This window comes from Tachysurus vachellii, chromosome 13 (genome assembly GCF_030014155.1).
Source record: "Tachysurus vachellii isolate PV-2020 chromosome 13, HZAU_Pvac_v1, whole genome shotgun sequence".
In the NCBI taxonomy this organism is placed as follows: domain Eukaryota; kingdom Metazoa; phylum Chordata; class Actinopteri; order Siluriformes; family Bagridae; genus Tachysurus; species Tachysurus vachellii.
In genome coordinates, this window is record NC_083472.1 from 3,260,184 (window position 1) to 3,277,655 (window position 17,472).

Here is a 17,472-nt window from a genome sequence, read left to right on the forward strand (position 1 = left end):
ATGACCAATCACTAACCACCATTGTTTGTCTCACAAGCACTTTTGTTTAAAACTTATTTAAAATTTATTTTTTTTTAAATATTTTTTTAAATATTTAAAATAAATATTTGTGATTATTATTATTCTCACTCACTCACTCATTTTCTACCGCTTATCCGAACTACCTCGGGTCACGGGGAGCCTGTGCTTATCTCAGGCATCATCGGGCATCAAGGCAGGATACACCCTGGACGGAGTGCCAACCCATCGAAGGGCACACACACACACACTCTCTCATTCACTCACGCAATCACACACTACGGACAATTTCCCAGAGATGCCAATCAACCTACCATGCATGTCTTTGGACCGGGGAGGAAACCGGAGTACCCGGAGGAAACCACAGAGGCACGGGGAGAACATGCAAACTCCACACACACAAGGTGGAGGTGGGAATCGAACCCCCAACCCTGGAGGTGTGAGGCGAACGTGCTAACCACTAAGCACCGTGCACCACGATTATTATTCTATTCTAATACATTTAATTTATTAAATGTTAAAGTGCAACTAACCGTGGATGATATAAGTGTTCTGATATCATGCTTCTCTGATGCAACATCATGCCTTGAAAGTGACCTGAGGCATGTGGGTGACGGTACATAGTCTGTCCTGGTGTGTAGGGCAGGTGCTGGGGCCGCTGCAGTGCCTCCATCAAGTGAGGGTGAGGATTGTGAGGACCAAAATGTCCGCTTGGGTTCTGAGGCCTGGAGTATGGTCCACCTGGCACACCGTGAGGTTGGGAAGCTCCGCCCTGTTGCATGCTGTGATGCATGGCCCGTGGATCGTAGGGGTAGTTGTGTTGGGGCTGAGCAGAGCTGCGCCGGTGGGCTGCAGCATTGTGGCTGTCTAGATCCAGTATCTCTTTCGGGCTTTCAGGCAGATCAGAGTTGTCCTCAGTCCGTGCCTGTTTTGCCGGGGTGGCGCCCTCCTGATTCTCAGTGGAGCTGCCCTGGGATACATCGGTAAGAAGATTCGGAGACATAACGTTCCCACCAGAACCATCTGAGCCCAGAGGAGACATGGTGTTCTCCTTCTGCCGACCATTTATGCCAGAACCTGCAGCAGGTAGGTAAGTGTTGGGCATCATTGGGGGATGAGGCTGGTACTGGGATCTAGGCCATTCTCTTGCTGGGAAACCAGGCCTGCTGTTTTGCTGGTGCTGGGGATAGTACTGCTGTTGCTGCTGGTATGAAGCATGCATGCTGGGATGGGCCTGAGGGTGCTGTGGACCCATGTGGTACTGATACACTGCACCTTGCTGATATGGAGAATAATGGGCAGAATTGTGATGAGGGCTCATAGATTGAGACTGTGGCGCTTGGTTTGGGTAAGGCAGATGAGAAGACGGGGGCACTGGTCTGCCCATGTATTTGGTATAATGTGGATTGGCCATGCCAAACTGAACCATAGTGTTGGTCTCTGGACCATGAGGGTGACTTGGTGGTGTGTGTCCTTGTGGTGGTGCCTGTTCTGGCCTGTTTATCTGGGTTTGTAATTCTGGGCTAAAAGGCTGCTGTTTGTACTGCCCGTTGACATTGGCAAGGGCATTCTTCATATCGGGATTGAGACCACCAGAGCTTCCCTCAGGCTCCCGTGTAGGCTCACTGGGTCTCTGGTCACCACGTTCAGCAGGAGAGGGTTGAGCAAGAGGTTGGGAAACAGGGTGGCTGGAAGGCAGTGAAATTAATGTGGCAGGGTGTTGAGCACCTGGCTGTGACCCTTGAGGTACAGACTGTGGCATGCCATGAACAGGTCCTGGCTGTAGGTCCAGCTTGTGAGGAGCATTAGTAGACATGTGTAGTGTCCCGCTGTGAAGGTACTGTGGAGATACACCTTGAGGAACTTGCTGAGTGTTACTGGGCAACATTCGTTGAGGAATATTTAGAGGGCCATTTTTGGAGACCTCTGAAAGAAGGGTGGAAGACATTTGCTCGGACATATCTGAGTTTTTCTGAGTGATCTTCACAGGACCATTATTAGAAGAGTGTGAGGAATCTTGATATTTCTGTGACTGGGATTCAGACTGAGGATCCACCTGAGAGACGGGACTAATTTGTATGGCTCTGATGCTTTCTCCTTCCAGCTGTGATATGTCTTTTTTTGGTGTGGATAGCACAGTTGGTGCAAGCTCTGCTGAAGACTTCTGTGGTGAGCCACCCCACATTGTGGCACTGGGGTTCTGCTGGGCACCACTGGGATGTTCAGGGACCATAGCTGGACCAGGACAAGGTGAGCAATTGGACTCCTCGCTCTGCTGTTTATTTGCCAGTTCCACCCCTAAACCTGTTACTAAAAATAGAAAAAATATCCTTTATGAAGGCATTCATTTTATTAATTTTCATTCATTTTAGCAAACAATTTTAGCATTGCTGCCTGAAGTAATCCGTTAAGAATAGACATTACATTACAAAGCCAAGGCATTTTAAGACACTCCTACCTATAGACACTCTGTCAGCACCTTGGCTATCTTCTGCAGACCTTGTGTTCTGGCTTTCAGGAGCTGTTGCCATATTAGGTTTCCTTGCTGGAGTTTCTTGGTAACCTCCAACGCTATGGCGAGAGGATGATGCTGACAGTTGCTGCAGGGCAATCATCTCCGGACTGTCCATCATTGATCCCACATGTGGTCTGGGCTCTGGAGGGGTCATGGGAGGTCTGTGGGGCATGGATCCCTGAGAGCTAACTGCTGACATCCTGTACTGGCCATTAGAAGGGGGATATCCAGCACTGTGTGGGGGACGCATCATGCCATGACCGTATGGGTGCTGACCACCTATAGCCTGTTCCTGCATCATTGGACGTCCAAGCTGCTGTTGGTTCGAGCCTGGCCAAGAACCGTAAGGTGTGGGTGGAGGTCCATAGGTAGTGAAGGAGTTGTGCAGGGACCTAGGGTAACCATTTCCCATGGGCTGCCCTTCTGGGTGATGTTGAGGTCGATACATGTCGCCTTCGGACGGAGTGGTACACAATCCTCCAGACTGAAGGGCTACTGGTCTTGGTCCTAGCGATGGGCCATGAGTGGGACCAATGTAGGAATGTTGTTGGTTTTGAGGATGAAGGTGACGAGAATCAGGTCCCATTGGGTATCTCGGACCAAAGTGCGGACCATGTGTAGTTGGACCCTGAGAAGAAGAAAAATACATTAAATTTAGAATTCAAGCAAAAAATTTCAAGACACTGTGTGCTACGAGGTTTTGTCAAATTAACTGTATTAGTTTTTACAATTGAAAAACTGTAAAACTAACAAAAAAAATGATATGCCATGACATGCTAAACACAAAAAGCCACATTTCATTGTATTCAAAAATATAGATTGAATGTTAAGCGGCTATATTTGTGACACTTCAAATACACTCCCATCCACTTTATTAGGAACACGTACATCTGCACCTTCAGTAGTTTCCCTTTTATCTAAGAAATTGGCACTAAAAAGAAATGAATGTATAAAAAAGCCTTTACTTTTACATGAGCAAATGGTAATACATGATTGTACATTATAACTGTTCTAAATTCCACCGAGCATACCTGCATAGAATAATGAGACATGTGTTGGGGAGCTCCTGGAGCTCTACCCATGAGAGGTCTCTGTCCTGGATATGGATATCTGGGGTCCATCATCATACCTTGGCCATACATTCCTGGTCCTGGAGGACCTTGATGTCGCTGAAGCTGATGTTATAAGAGAAAAAAAAAACTTCAGTTAAACTTTTGTTGTATGCGCAACAATACACAAAAAATAAAAGTTCCTTTATTGCAACGTAAATAATAAATAAGTAAAGGGAAGATGAAAAAGTTTGGATGTGGTTGTTTAGGTGTCCACATTATTTTGGTCATATAGAGTATCTGTCCAGTCTGAATCAGATTGAAATTCATTTGGTTCATTTGCTCTTTTGGCTCTATTGGTTTTATTCACTATTACAAATACAGTGATTGATTTGTCAATTGCGCACAAGAGATCACAAAAATCACAGAGCACAGAGAACAGATCTGGCATCACACAAATTACAATCAGAGACATAAAATCAATCAATCAGTAATCAATCAATATATCAATAAAGTATAGCATCTAGTTTTATCTTTACTTTTTCTGCATCAGGCCAGAACAGGCAGAGCTACCTCTCTGTACTTCGGCTTTTCTGTACTTTTCGTCTCTCTGTACTTCTACAGTTTTGCAACTCATGGCATCGGCATATCATATCGTCACTGTCGGGCGGAAACCTCGTATGTCCAAATTTGGTCAATTTCATATTTTTTCACATATCGATGCTATTGGTCAGTCCCCACGTGGGTCTGTTATTTTTACAAGTTATTAACCAATCTAAAGTCTTGAAAATAGCTTGAGCGCAAATCTCATAACTCCATTGGACACTTCAACTGTCCACCTCTTCCTCACTCTGTGGGAGAGCTTCACGGCATATTTCTCCTCAAGAAGAGTCGCAACGAATCAACACGTCTTCTGAGGTAAATGTCTTCAAAACACTGGGCTCAAAGGAAAAAAAATTTGACCCCCGCTAGGGTGCTCGTCTGAGGACAGGAATTTAGCACAAGACAATCCACTGCAACACGGACTAAACCCTGTGCACTGCAGATAAGGTACGGCGTGTTTTTAATTTCCTGAAAAATAACGGTTTTGGAAATACGAGGATTCCGTCTGACAGCGACGATATACAAAAATAACTGTTGCAACTCAGAACACGTCTTACTCACTACAAAATACAATCCCAGTTACACACAAGCATTTCCAGCGTTCTAACCTGCCTAAAGAACCACAAATATGACGCTTTCCACGGTGCAGTTTCCCTCTAAGATCTGTTTTTATTATACGGTTCCTGAATTAAATCATATAGGAAGTGTATAGCATATAGGAAGCCTTGCCTGTTGTGAAGGATGGTACATGCCGTGCAGTGGATTGTTCCCAGAGCGAGGCTGTCCTGTGTTCACGTTGTAAGGAAGTGTGGGCCTGTTGCTGTACTGGAAACCAGGTGGTCCAGAAGCAAATTTGGAGCCGTTCTCCTGGGGGTGGTTGCCTCCTTTACCTCCACTAGATGCTTTGCGTTTCTGTGCTTGCTCTGTGGCCCGGATCAAGCTGTCGGGCCCTGAGTGCCGACTATTTTTACTCTTCTTCTTGTCCTTTCGCTCACGTTCGCGGTCCTCCTTGCTCAACTGAAACTCCTCGTCGGTGTCTCCGTCCTCTGACGGGAAGTGTTTTAGCATGGCTCTGCTGAAACAGCGCTCCAGGGACTCTGCCATTATGGTGTACTCTGAGAAGCAACACAAACACAGCTTGTCTGTTTAGCCCCATCGACACACAAACAAACGCACAGACACACCCTGAGGTCTCGCCTTCCTTCTCTGAGCTGGTCCACTGACCAGGTCACAGAGCCACAGTTGACATTTGACCCTACCACCCCTCCCAGTGTGGGGGAGAGCATTCTGACAGATGGATGGCTCCAGAGAGAGGGGCCGCAGTGATGGAATGTCTGTGTGGCACTGCAGGACTTGGTGCACTGGAGAACAGCTCAATCACTCGCCATTAATCACTGTCAGATACTCGACACACCCCTCTCCCTCTCTTTCTCTCTCACACACACAGAGAGACACATAGAGACACACACATACAGACAGACAGACACACACAGACAGACAGACAGACAGACACAGACAGACAGACAGACAGACACAGACAGACAGACAGACACACACACACACACAGACACACACAGACACACACACAGACACACACACACACACAGACACACACACACACACAGACACACACACACAGACACACAGACACACACACAGACACACACACACAGACACACACACACAGACACACACACACAGACACACACACACAGACACACACACACAGACACACACACACAGACACACACACACACACACACAGACAAACAGACACACAGACAGACACACACACACAGACAGACAGACAGACACAGACAGACAGACCAACACACAGACACTATATACTGTCTGTTTTTTTTAACTGACAATAAGAGAATATATTTACCGCTCCCCTCTCCGTTGTACTCCAGGCAGTTCTCGAACATGAGCTTCATGTCGGCTATGAACTCGTCCTTGGCAACGTACTCGCCATCATTTAATTTTCTCTCAATGGTGGACAGATCCATAGGAGTCTTAAAAAGTAAACAGAAAAAGAATCTGATAATCAAGAAACTATTCACAAGTCTAAAAAACGTCCACATTTACAGTACAGCCGAGCAAGCCACCGATCCCATCCCAACTGCTTGAGTAATAACAGAAACATTCTGTAATGTGATTCAGAATCTGAAGTAGCACTGCAATCACACAGTTTCACCACTTGCTGCACATTTTTCTCAATATTTCTTTAAAAAAAAAAAAATCTCAATCGGAAAAGTTTCCCTGCTGAGACATACGGGCAGCTAACCTGAATGATCTCATGATAATTAGGCGCATAGGATTCATCCACGGGTTCCATGAACGGCCAAGAGTCTTTGTGAGCCTTCAGAGCCTCCAGCACTGAGGAAGGGGGAAAAAACAACAACAAAAATGCTGATTTAAAGCACTGAAAGAACTGAAGCTGAGAAATGAGGAAACGTGCATCGCTGCTGGTACAGTCCTTTCCACCGCTACCCACCTTTGTAAAGAGCGGCATAATCGTCATCGATATCAAAGCTGAAAGAGAAAAAGAGAACTGGAAGTTAGCCATGGGGAACACAACCACACAGAGGGGCGAAAACACCACAACCATGAAGCTATAAAGCCTAAAATTGCGTTAAAGATTTTTACTGGTAAAAAGTCCACATGTATACAGCTCATAGACTGGGTTCTGAAACTGATCATGACTCATGATTATGTCAACCAGCCCAAGAGTAGGAACTAATCTAATGGGGGGAAAAACATCTAAACAAAAACATTCGTTTAAAAGCATGGAAACGTGAGATTTCTTAACGCACAAAGCAAACACGTTGAACCAGTGATGGATTAATACTCAGAATTTTATCTGGGATATTTTAGTGTTATTAGTGTTATTAGTTCCGTCTGAATAATTTTCTGAACTTAATATTTAAAATAAGGAGTAAAATGCTGTAAAGGGAAAACATTCAGTGTCTGCAGGGGGATGACCTTTTTATAATCTATGCATCATTGCATTTAATGTTGTGGAACATCCACAAAACAAAAGTAGTTCCTGTTAATCACAGCAGCTATAAACAGCTGCCTTTTCTCTTCATTTAAAAATAAAATAAAAATCAGACAATATAAAAGATACAGCTTTACATCTGTTACTATTTACTGACAACGGAGGCTCCTTCTGTTAAAACTGCATTGCTTTAAGAACCACTAATCTTATCAGCGTTCAAAGTTTCATTTGTCGAAAAAAATAGCAGTTCCAGGGACGTCTATAGTTTCAAATAAAACTAGGTGGATAGGTTAGAGTTTATTTTAGTGAAAGCTGCTGTCGTGGATTGTAATACTGGTCATATCGTGATATAAACTCTTACAGCTCGTTGGTGCGACGGGTACGCCGGACGGGCGAGTGGGGGTCCAGGTGGAGCAGCTCAGCCGGCAAGTCCTTCCCCTGAGACAGCAGCCACGCCCTCTCTTCACGCTGCTTTCTTCTCCGAGATCGTTCTGAATGTGGACATGTACACAAGCACGGTTATGAGCATACGTCCGAATACATGCGCGCAAAACACCCGTGTAGAAGCCGACAAAAACTATTCCACACCATGCATAGTTCTTTCCTTAAGGCACCTGTTTGCCAAATTCAGAAGACTAAACAGACCTGGGTTTTTTGTTTTTTTTTCCCGACTAAAGAAAGAAGTCAAATGAGTGACTCAGCGAGCAGCTTTAGAACGCAAACTAGATCAAATGGCTTGTGAGAGATAAAGAAGCTGGTTTCTGTTCTGATATGAAAGACTGTGTCAGGAGCATCCTGCTGTGAGGATTAAAGAGGTTTGGGAAAAGAGCCACTGGAGATCTCCTCAGGCTACAATCTTCATCCATTATACATTAACAAGCAGAGCAGCTCGTTGCCACAATCAGGAGTTAAATAACTCACACACATATAATATCAAGAGGGAACCAGAGGGAGTTTGGGGTGATAAACGAGGATTGGGAGCTCCTCAACTCGCTGCTTTGTGCAATGGAAGCAAGTTCGGGATAAAAGCAAGTCTTTTTCGTGCGTGTGTGTGTGTGTGTGCGCACACATTTGATCTGGCTTCTAAAAGAAAGCATTTGTGCCCATGGGCTGCCTGTAGAAAAAATGTGGAGCTCATGTGTACCTTCAGCTGCTTTTGCCCGCTCTAGCTCCTCTCTTTCTCGCTCCTCTTGAAGGAGTCGTTCTTCTTCTCGACGCTGCTCAGCAAGTAAAGCCTGCCTTTCCAAGTCCTCCTCTCTCTGTTTTGGATCCACCTCAGAAACAGCCTAGACAAGAAAAGTCACGGTTTATACGAGCCAACTTTACACAGACGAGATGGATTTAAAAAGAAGAAGTAAAAACGATCGTCTTGATTCCGAGCGATTGAAATCGATAATTCGAGAGCAATGTGTTACTGTGAAATCCTTAAGGGAGTAAACAGAAGAGCGGATTTACATCACGCGATGATTCTACTAAAGCGAAGCTGAATTTTAAGTGCACGTACCTCCTCCTTTTTAAAGACGTGCTTGTCGGAAAGCCTCAGAGAGTTTCGTACAGGAGGATTCAAAAGTTTCTGCAGCTGCTCTTTCTCCTGAAAAGGACAAAAAAAAAAATCACATCAGGGAGTTTTTCCATCTCTCTTCCTCTCTCAAACAAGCACATTCTCTGGGGAGCATTTGAAAAGTGTAGGGGTGTCAGAGGGGGGTCGCCGGGGTCAAGTCGTGCTCTGTCGGGCTTACCCTTTGCTTCACCTCGGCGTGAGTTAATGTAAACAAGTCAATTTGCAAAATGAAAGCAGTCAACAATGACTTACTGGAAAAACCTCAGATTTGTATACTTAAAATTATACTGTAAAACTCAAGAGATGATGCGATTGTGGTGAACGTTAGATCACAAGAGCGACGATTGGAAGAGTGGTGATCGTAAGAGCACCGTAAGTGTCATAAATATCTCAGAGTGCTGAGAGTGTTATTACACAGCACTTAAATTTAGCACTGCGAGATGAACTGCTTCAAGTGGAGCCACTTAAGGGGTCACCCACCAGGCCACGCTGCAGGCCGTCAGTCACCGGTCACGCTCTGGCCGGCTGAAGGTGAGAGCCTGCGTCATGTCAGGGCCTACATAAGATTAGCTCTGACAGGGTTCTTTGTGCTGTGTGTCAGATTTATGAAAGATGCCTCGCTCTTTGTTCCATCTGAGGTCAATATGCATTTAGCTTTCTGTGCAGGACCATGCTGACAGGTAAAGGAAAATAAAACTGTAGAAAGGCAAATGATGGAGATGTTTAGAGTAGGAAAATGATGTGGGAGAAGCAAACGTAAACAAAGGGCATTCAAATGTGAGTTTCGGTCTTTTGTAAACGCTGAAAACACCATCCACAGGAGATAAAACTCTCTACTTACTGTTTTGAATTTAAAAAAAAAAAAATGTACGTTTGTGGTCTGTCATGTTTTATTCCTGTGTGCAATTTAATTTCGATTAAGTTCGTCATTACATCGTTGTTGTGGAGCCTTTATCACTTCATATACTCTTACTGTCGTTCTTACAGGTTTTGGCAAAACAGTTTATGATGTAATATCACTCACATTTTAAAAAATGTTTAACCTTACTGGCTAAAAGGTTATGAGTTTAAAGACCAAAAGGTTATGAGTTTAAATCCCAGATCTGCCAGTCTGCCACTGTTGGGGTTTTGAGCAAGGCCCTTGACCCTCAACTGCTCAGGTATATAAATGAGATCAATGTATATATAAACATATATCTCTCTGGAGAAGAGTGAAAGTGACAAACATATGCAAAAATAAGACTAGAATAATTAATCGGTGCAGGAAAAATGTCACTAAATCCAAACTCATGTAAACAAAAAACTATTTTGTGCAGTAAAAACACAGGTATGATTAGGTACATTAAAGACTAAAGGTTTTTGTAAGCAGAATAGGAAAGTTGTTGATATTGGGAACCTGTGTGTCATTTTGTTTGTGTCTGTGTGTGAGCGTGAGTGTGTGAGCGTGTCTGTGTGTGAGCACGAATGTTGAGTGTGTGAGCGTGTGCGAGCATGTGTGTGTGTGCGAGCGTGTGTGTGTGTGCGCGAGCATGTGTGTGCGCGCGAGCGTGTGTGTGTGCGCGAGCGTGTGTGTGTGCGCGAGCGTGTGTGTGTGTGTGCGAGCATGTGTGTGTGCGCGAGCGTGTGTGTGTGCGCGAGCGTGTGTGTGTGCGCGAGCGTGTGTGTGTGCGCGAGCGTGTGTGTGAGCACGAGTGTGTGAGCGCGTGTGTGAGTGTGTGCGAGCATGTGTGTGTGTGTGTGTGTGTGTGAGTGAGCGTGTGTGTGTGTGAGCGAGCGTGCATGTGTGTGTGTGAGCGTGTGTGTGTGAGCGGGTGTGACTGTGTGTGTGTGTGTGAGCGGGTGTGAGCGTGTGTGTGTGAGCGTGTGTGACTGTGTGAGCGTGTGTGTGTGTGCGAGCGTGTGTGTGCGAGCGTGTGTGTGCGAGCGTGTGTGTGTGCGAGCGTGTGTGTGTGCGCGAGCGTGTGTGTGTGCGGGCGTGTGTGTGTGAGCGGGCGTGTGTGTGTGAGCGGGCGTGTGTGTGTGAGCGGGCGTGTGTGTGTGTGAGCGGGTGTAAGCGTGTGTGAGCTTAGTGACTGTTATGTAAAAGACTCGAGTCTGACCTTGTGCTTGATCATGCTGCTGATCTCAGGCAGGAAGTTCTGGGTAATGATGCGAAACAGGTGCCGGTCCTGAGGAGAGGTTTTGTCCTTAATGCTTTCAGCCAGCCTGGTCCACTGCTCTTCACTTTCACACACCAGAGACCAGGTTCCACGCTCACGCCCTGTTACAACACACACACACACACACACACACACACACACACACATTGTGAGCTCATGATCACTATTCAGATCATACCCAGGGAGGTAATAAGAGGTTATTACTGATCTTTAAGCCTCTGTTAAAAAAATTATTAATTAAGTATCTCACCTTTAGTCAGCTGTGGCTCCTCCGCTCTATTCTCTTCATCGTTTGTAGATGTCTCTCTGAAATAGACAAAAGGACCAGGAGATATTTAATGAAGCTGCTTTTGATTTGCTTTTTTATTTTAGTTAAAAACCTTCTAGTTTAGTTAGTCTTTGTTAGATTTTTTGTTTTCGTTTTATGTATTTTCAGGAATTCCGGATTTCTTTTGTAAATGACGAAGTTTAACTTCTCTGTGACCGTGAATACCAATAAAAATCACCAAAAATAAAACAGGAAATAAAGAGTGCATGATGTAATTTTATCACAACCGTTCTGGAAAAAAAAAAAGGTTTTTAAAAGATTAAGTACTCTGCGGTGACTGGAGCGGAGGTGGCTGACTTATTTAAAACCTGCCCGATTCAATCGACCTTGAGCTGCTTTGCATAGGACTGCGCTGACAGTTGAGAACAGCAGCCTAGGTTCACTTTTATCTCAGGAGATCATTAACTCGACGCAGTTATTTTATGTACATATGAATAGGAATAAAGAAGGAAGTCTTACACTGGTGACGAGTCTCCGTGCTTGTTTTTCGGTGGTCTTCCCCTCCGTTTTTTCTCAGGCGCTCTTATTTCAGGGATTTCGCTGCCAGACAAATCACCAGAAGCAGAAGCACGTTTTTACAACACCGTTCACGTGAACACCGTATTAAATAATCTGTTATAAAAGTCTCATGTCCGCTGTCCCTTACGCTTACCCGAGCTTCTTCTTGACGGGTTCCTCTTTATACAGGCGGGTGCCGTAGAAGTACCAGTAAAGGGCACCGTGTCCATCCTGACCTAAAGGCTCAACACGCAAGCTGTCTGATTCTAGACCCTGAAATAAAAGGTCAGGAAAAAGAAATAATTCAGTTAAACAAAAGTGAGAATGTGTATTAGCGGAGAAATAACGTGTTGTTCACTTGATACATATTTAACCCTTGTATGGTGTTCGGGTCTGTGGGACCCATGTTCACAAACATCAATAGTTTTGAAAAACTTTGCTTCCTTGTAGATTTGTTGATTTTTTTTCCCACTCATAACTTGATTAAATTTGACTTTCTTTTTCTTTTTTTTTTTTTTACATTTTATTAAAATACAACAAAAAACGAGTAGCACTTTAATTAAAAAATGTGATGTAATAAAGGTAAAGTGCAAATATTAACCATATATGCTGTTTATATGTTGCTTGTAATTGGGATGAAGTAAACATCTGTAGAGTATTTTAACATCAAATTTTTGATTATGTTGAATTAAAAACCCAAAAATGCAGCGGGTCCAACAGACCCACGAACACTGGCTGGGTAACAAAAATACGAACAACATACAAGGGTTAATAGAGGTCATAGTTTTCACATGGTTTTATAAAAAAATATATCCATGCACTGAAATGAAGTCTTTGTGGAAAACCATTTTTCAAATTCCAGCCAAACATTGTATGGAGAGTGATTAATTACTACCACCATAATTACTACCAAGTAAACAAACGAGCATTAATAAGCTGGATCAATTAAATCTTTTTGGACAAAACTTGGTTAGACATTTAGGTTAGCCTTTTTTTTTTGTTTCTGATTGTTAATCCGTTCTGTGTGGCACATCAAGTGACCAAAAAAAGATCAAGTGCAAAGCATCATCGGATGTTGATCATCAGAACTCTTAAAACCGATTTCCAATTAAAAATACGGGTTTTCTGGTGCCTTTAGTTTTGTAGAGTACCAATAAAAAGTTGTCAGTTATCTTATCCATAACTCTTATCTCCATGAAACTCTCTGTGAAGTCTGTTTTTTTTAATCAAGGATGTGTTAATTTAAGCACAGCTTTAACCTTACCTTAAGGAGGTCGAAGACGTCGGCGGCGTCTAAACGGTAGTCGCACAGCCTGTGCAGGATCTCCACCTGTGTGCGGACTGGGAGCTCTTCAAAACATCTCTCTTTCAGAGGGTTTGGTTTTCCCTCCTCCAGCTCCCAGCGGTAGTTGATGATGTCCTCCAAATATCTGCGGAAAGCCTGAGGCCTGACAGGAGGTATGAGATGTACGGTATTAAGCTACTTAGCTAAGTATTTAGCTGTGTTTGTTTCCTATTTTGCATGAAAATCTATCATGGCCAAACATCACTTTATTGCTATTTATACAGTTCTTCATTCATCCTCAGTAAGAGCTTTATCCTGGTCGGGTTTGTGGTGGATCCAGAGACCATCCTGGAAGCTGTGGGCATGAGTTGGGAATATGCCCTAGATAGGACACCAATATAATGCACAACACCACAAACACACACATATTCGCATGTATGTTTACACCTGGGGTGATTAATCCAAGAGTAATCCACCCATCAGCGTGCACTCAGGAGGAACAAGGACACCAAAGAGCTTTTAGTAAACCTACATGGTCGTGAGGAGAACCAAGTGAGACTCCAGTCATCCAACCAATGCTTTGTTCTGTCCTAATGATACATCAGTCCCATTTTTAAATCAGCTTCAACCTGGTAAAATGCGATTATGTTTGCCTGATGTTCTGATGATTATGAGCTCGAATCCAAAGAAGGTCGGAGCCGTCTGTGATCGTGAGTCCACAAGATTTCCACTGGCCACGCTCTCAGGGTGGAAAGGATGGTATGATGTATGACGCTTTAATATTTTCTGTTGCTAAACTCTAAAAGTAGAGGAAACCAAGGGTTTTAAAGGGGTTGGAACTTTTACGCTTACATGTACATGCTTAGTACAGCAACCAGACCAAGCATTAAACAACTCGATCTCAATTTATCTGAAAGGAATCTTTTTCTTTCTGAACAAATGAACAGCAATGTATGCATATGGTTAAAGGGGTTGAAAGGCCCAGAAAAGATACGACGACTGTCTACTTGGCTCCATTATCACACTGGTTTTGACTGGGCAAACAAGCATTAGTTCTGGGTCACATTGTTTGGCTTCATCCGAGAGCAAGGAGAGCTGGAGTTCCTGCTAGGATGCACAGAAACAAGAGGCCAGGCCAGGGGTGAACCCTGCCTTAACGCAGACAAGAAAGGGAGCAGAACGGAGGGAAAGAATGGGCTTATCTGGGGAAAGCAGAATGCACTCACACACAGCTGCAGGCCCCCCACTATCCTATCACTCCCTCTGTCTTTTTCTCCCTTCTCCTCCTCCTCCTCCTCCTCCTCCTCTGGAACGCTCAGCAAGTGTGTGTGGATGAAAAGGCCAGGGCCCAGCAGCTGTCCGGTCCAATAAATCCTGCCGTCCTGTTAACCACATGTGCCAGCGGGGTCATTTCTACCTGTGATACGTAGCTATAGATGCTACTCTACCTGATGAGATATGTATGCCCCTGAAGGATCAAGCCATTTATCACAGCGCTGACTTAACCACATTTAAAACACCCATTTAAGGAAACGGGGGCTAAAGCTGCCCCAGGCAAACCGGCAGACAGTTTGAGCATGTCACAACGACGTGGTGAGTCAGCCCGAATGACTGCGCGAGGCATGACGCATTCTTCAAATGTGCTGATGAAGTATGCAAAAGTGATATCAAGCCTCCAAACCAGCAGACACAGAGCTGTTAAAATGAATAAGAAAAACAACTTACGTGATGTCGCTTCGCTGGTAACATCCCTGCAGGAGACAGCAGACGAGCTCAGAGAGGAAGTCTCCGTCCTGTTTCAGCAGCGCTTCTTCCAGCTCCTAACACGTAGAGCAGCAGGGAGCAGAGGTCAGACAATTTTACAAGCACCGCTTTTACCGAGTTATGAGAACATATCGGGTTTAACGACTAGGATTGTCCCGTTTTAAGATGCGGTGATTCACCTCTATAAAGTATTAACACTGACCAAGGTAGAGTTCCTGGGTTTCGACAGCAGTAACTGAGGTTTAGACATTCCAGTTCATGGACTAGAAGTACAGACTATAAGATGAGGGACACTGACATATAACAACACGTTACATCTGTATCATAAAGGCATCCTGTAAATCTGGATTGTCTGGAGGCTGAGGACATGGACAACACAGAACAGTGACTCACTTTATACCACTTTCTTGAACAGCAATACCAGCCATTTCATTATTTTTATATTAATATTATCTTCTTAACTCCTTACACATCCATCCATCTATCCATTCAGTCCATAGTGCATGGACATTCACCACTGTAATTCTATGGTTTTCTGTTTATTTACATTTACGATATTTCTGGAACGAGTCACCGGGTCCACGGCGTGTCAACACTCGGTATGTTTTGAGCCATGGAAAAGTTTTCGGGACAGAGGACTCTGCACTTTATGGGTAACATGACAATATGCATTTTTGGTTCAACTTCGAGAGAAAGGAGAGGAAGAAAAAAAAAAAACAAAAAAAAAACGAGTGCAAGAACAATCGTTACATGATCAGTGTTCATGTAATACTACATTATTAGCTGCTACAACTCAAGCGGTACCATGAAAAAAATGTTTTGCTTCATCGATTATCTAAAAAAAAAAAAAAAGGAATTGCAAATTAATGTGGTGCAAGAGGAATAAAACACTCCAGGACATGTTGTTATAGGAAATTAATCATAATATCTTCCGTTTTGGTTCCACAGCCTCGAGTCGGGGTTTAGAAGAAATGCCTCAAGGCTCTCAGCAAGGTTCCTGCAGCTGAGGTTCAAGTTCAACCTTGACCCTTCTCCGGCCCGGCGCTGTGCGCTCGCTATTCAGGCTTTATGAAGCGGCAATAAGCAGGAGAGTAAACTTGGACGTGCTGAAAGAAAACGAAGCCAAAACACTTGGCAGCAGAAGGAGCCCAAAGTCACAGCTACCAATCCACCTCCTTCCCCTGCATCCGAGCACCGCCCTTCCCAGAATGCATTGCTGAACGATAGCTGAGAGGGCAGATATGCAAATCCACACTCTACCCCCCTCCACCCATCCCCTGTGGCCCCATGTCCATTTCATTTAGCTTTCGCCTTCGCAAGATGAAGCATACCGACTACATGGAGTTCTTTGGACGCTGTCTCAAGGACTCAAGTTTGCTACTCGGTTCCTCTGGCAACAGAGCGTACTTTTTGACCTCAGCCCCAGACATCCTCCCCCTTTCCTGAGCGCAGTGACACTCCAACATTAACTCAAGGGCAGACCTCAATTCGTTGTGTGATTCACTTGAGCTGCAGATTGTCACCTCTCTGCAGAAAGAGCCAGGGTTGCCAGAGGTCACCTAACACACCTCCTGGCTACACAGAGACATGAAAAACCCGAAGGATGGTATCAGCAGGATAAAAACACACACACATAAAGCGAGAGCGAGAGAGCGAGAGAGAGAGAGAGAGAGAGCTTAAACAATGATGAGACATATGTTTGTGCTTAGGGTGAGAGAGGAAAAAAAAAAAAAAAAAAATCCACAGACTCTTTATTTTCAAGCCCTGACAAAGAAAACACCAACTGTCTACAAATGCTGAGCCAACTGAACTTCCTGGGAGGATCTTAATGAGCAATTTAAAAGCTATCGATCTGCTCGCTCAGGTGTCCAGCACAAGAAAGAATGGATGTGTCAGAGTCTTATTTGAAGGAGTCAATTGGTGTGGGATTGAGTTTGAAAGGTGACCGGCGTGGCTGTCAAGTGGGTTGGGAGCAACAAAAACAAGGTCGTGATCCTGCGGTAATCACACACCCTTTTCATTGCAGAATTTATATTCACATCATGACATTTTACTTCAAGCCTTCGCTTCAAAGTGCCCACTTCACATCCACTTCCTGTGGATCAGGGGCTGCCTCTCATTAGAACTGCTTAGAATGAATATTAATTACTTCGGTTCTTCTTCGACGGAGCCCGAGAAAGCCGACGGGCTGAAACGACCCGCCACGTCGGTAAAAGTCTGGAGCCGGTCAAGAGTGTTGCGTTGCTTCTGCCTTTTTCCTGAAAGGTTCCTCAGATTCTCAGTCATGCTCACACACACTTCTTGGTCCCCTGACAACCAATGAGCTGAAGAGAGCGCATATATCAGTGAAGGCTGTACTTTGATCACACTTCAAACCTGAGTCCGGCTGTGGGGGATTAGCACCACCGCACGCCGGCTTTGAAGTGCCATTCAGCAGCTCAGATGGCAAAGGAGGGAATTAATGTGGTGTGCATTGGCCTCTTTCTTCCGCACAAGCCGACTCTCCCTCAACAGCTGGAAATTTAAACCTAACCGGTCCCGCAACGCCTTGCGAGCCTACAGGACACTGAAGTGGGCAGTTTGATGTATAGGTCAAGCCAGACTACAAAAGAACTGCCTGAACGGTGATCACACCGGTTACTAAATCTAAATTAACGCTGTAGAGAAATTGACGAGTACATGACCACATGC

At 44.5% G+C, this 17,472-nt stretch overlaps 1 protein-coding gene across 1 annotated transcript in view; it reads right to left on the reverse strand.

Moving 5' to 3' along the window:
• Positions 1–17,472, reverse strand: part of LOC132855483 (chromatin remodeling regulator CECR2) — a 37,627-nt gene that overhangs the window by 4,006 nt on the left and 16,149 nt on the right. Inside the window, exons 2-17 of the mRNA XM_060884448.1 lie at positions 14,743–14,837; positions 12,997–13,180; positions 11,887–12,005; positions 11,694–11,774; positions 11,157–11,212; positions 10,847–11,007; positions 8,691–8,777; positions 8,331–8,472; positions 7,548–7,677; positions 6,683–6,720; positions 6,473–6,564; positions 6,074–6,200; positions 4,915–5,300; positions 3,565–3,708; positions 2,477–3,161; positions 552–2,328 (exon numbers count right to left, since the gene is read on the reverse strand). Coding sequence (XP_060740431.1) covers positions 552–2,328; positions 2,477–3,161; positions 3,565–3,708; positions 4,915–5,300; positions 6,074–6,200; positions 6,473–6,564; positions 6,683–6,720; positions 7,548–7,677; positions 8,331–8,472; positions 8,691–8,777; positions 10,847–11,007; positions 11,157–11,212; positions 11,694–11,774; positions 11,887–12,005; positions 12,997–13,180; positions 14,743–14,837 — 4,304 coding nt within the window. The remainder of the gene's footprint in view (positions 1–551; positions 2,329–2,476; positions 3,162–3,564; positions 3,709–4,914; positions 5,301–6,073; positions 6,201–6,472; positions 6,565–6,682; positions 6,721–7,547; positions 7,678–8,330; positions 8,473–8,690; positions 8,778–10,846; positions 11,008–11,156; positions 11,213–11,693; positions 11,775–11,886; positions 12,006–12,996; positions 13,181–14,742; positions 14,838–17,472) is intronic.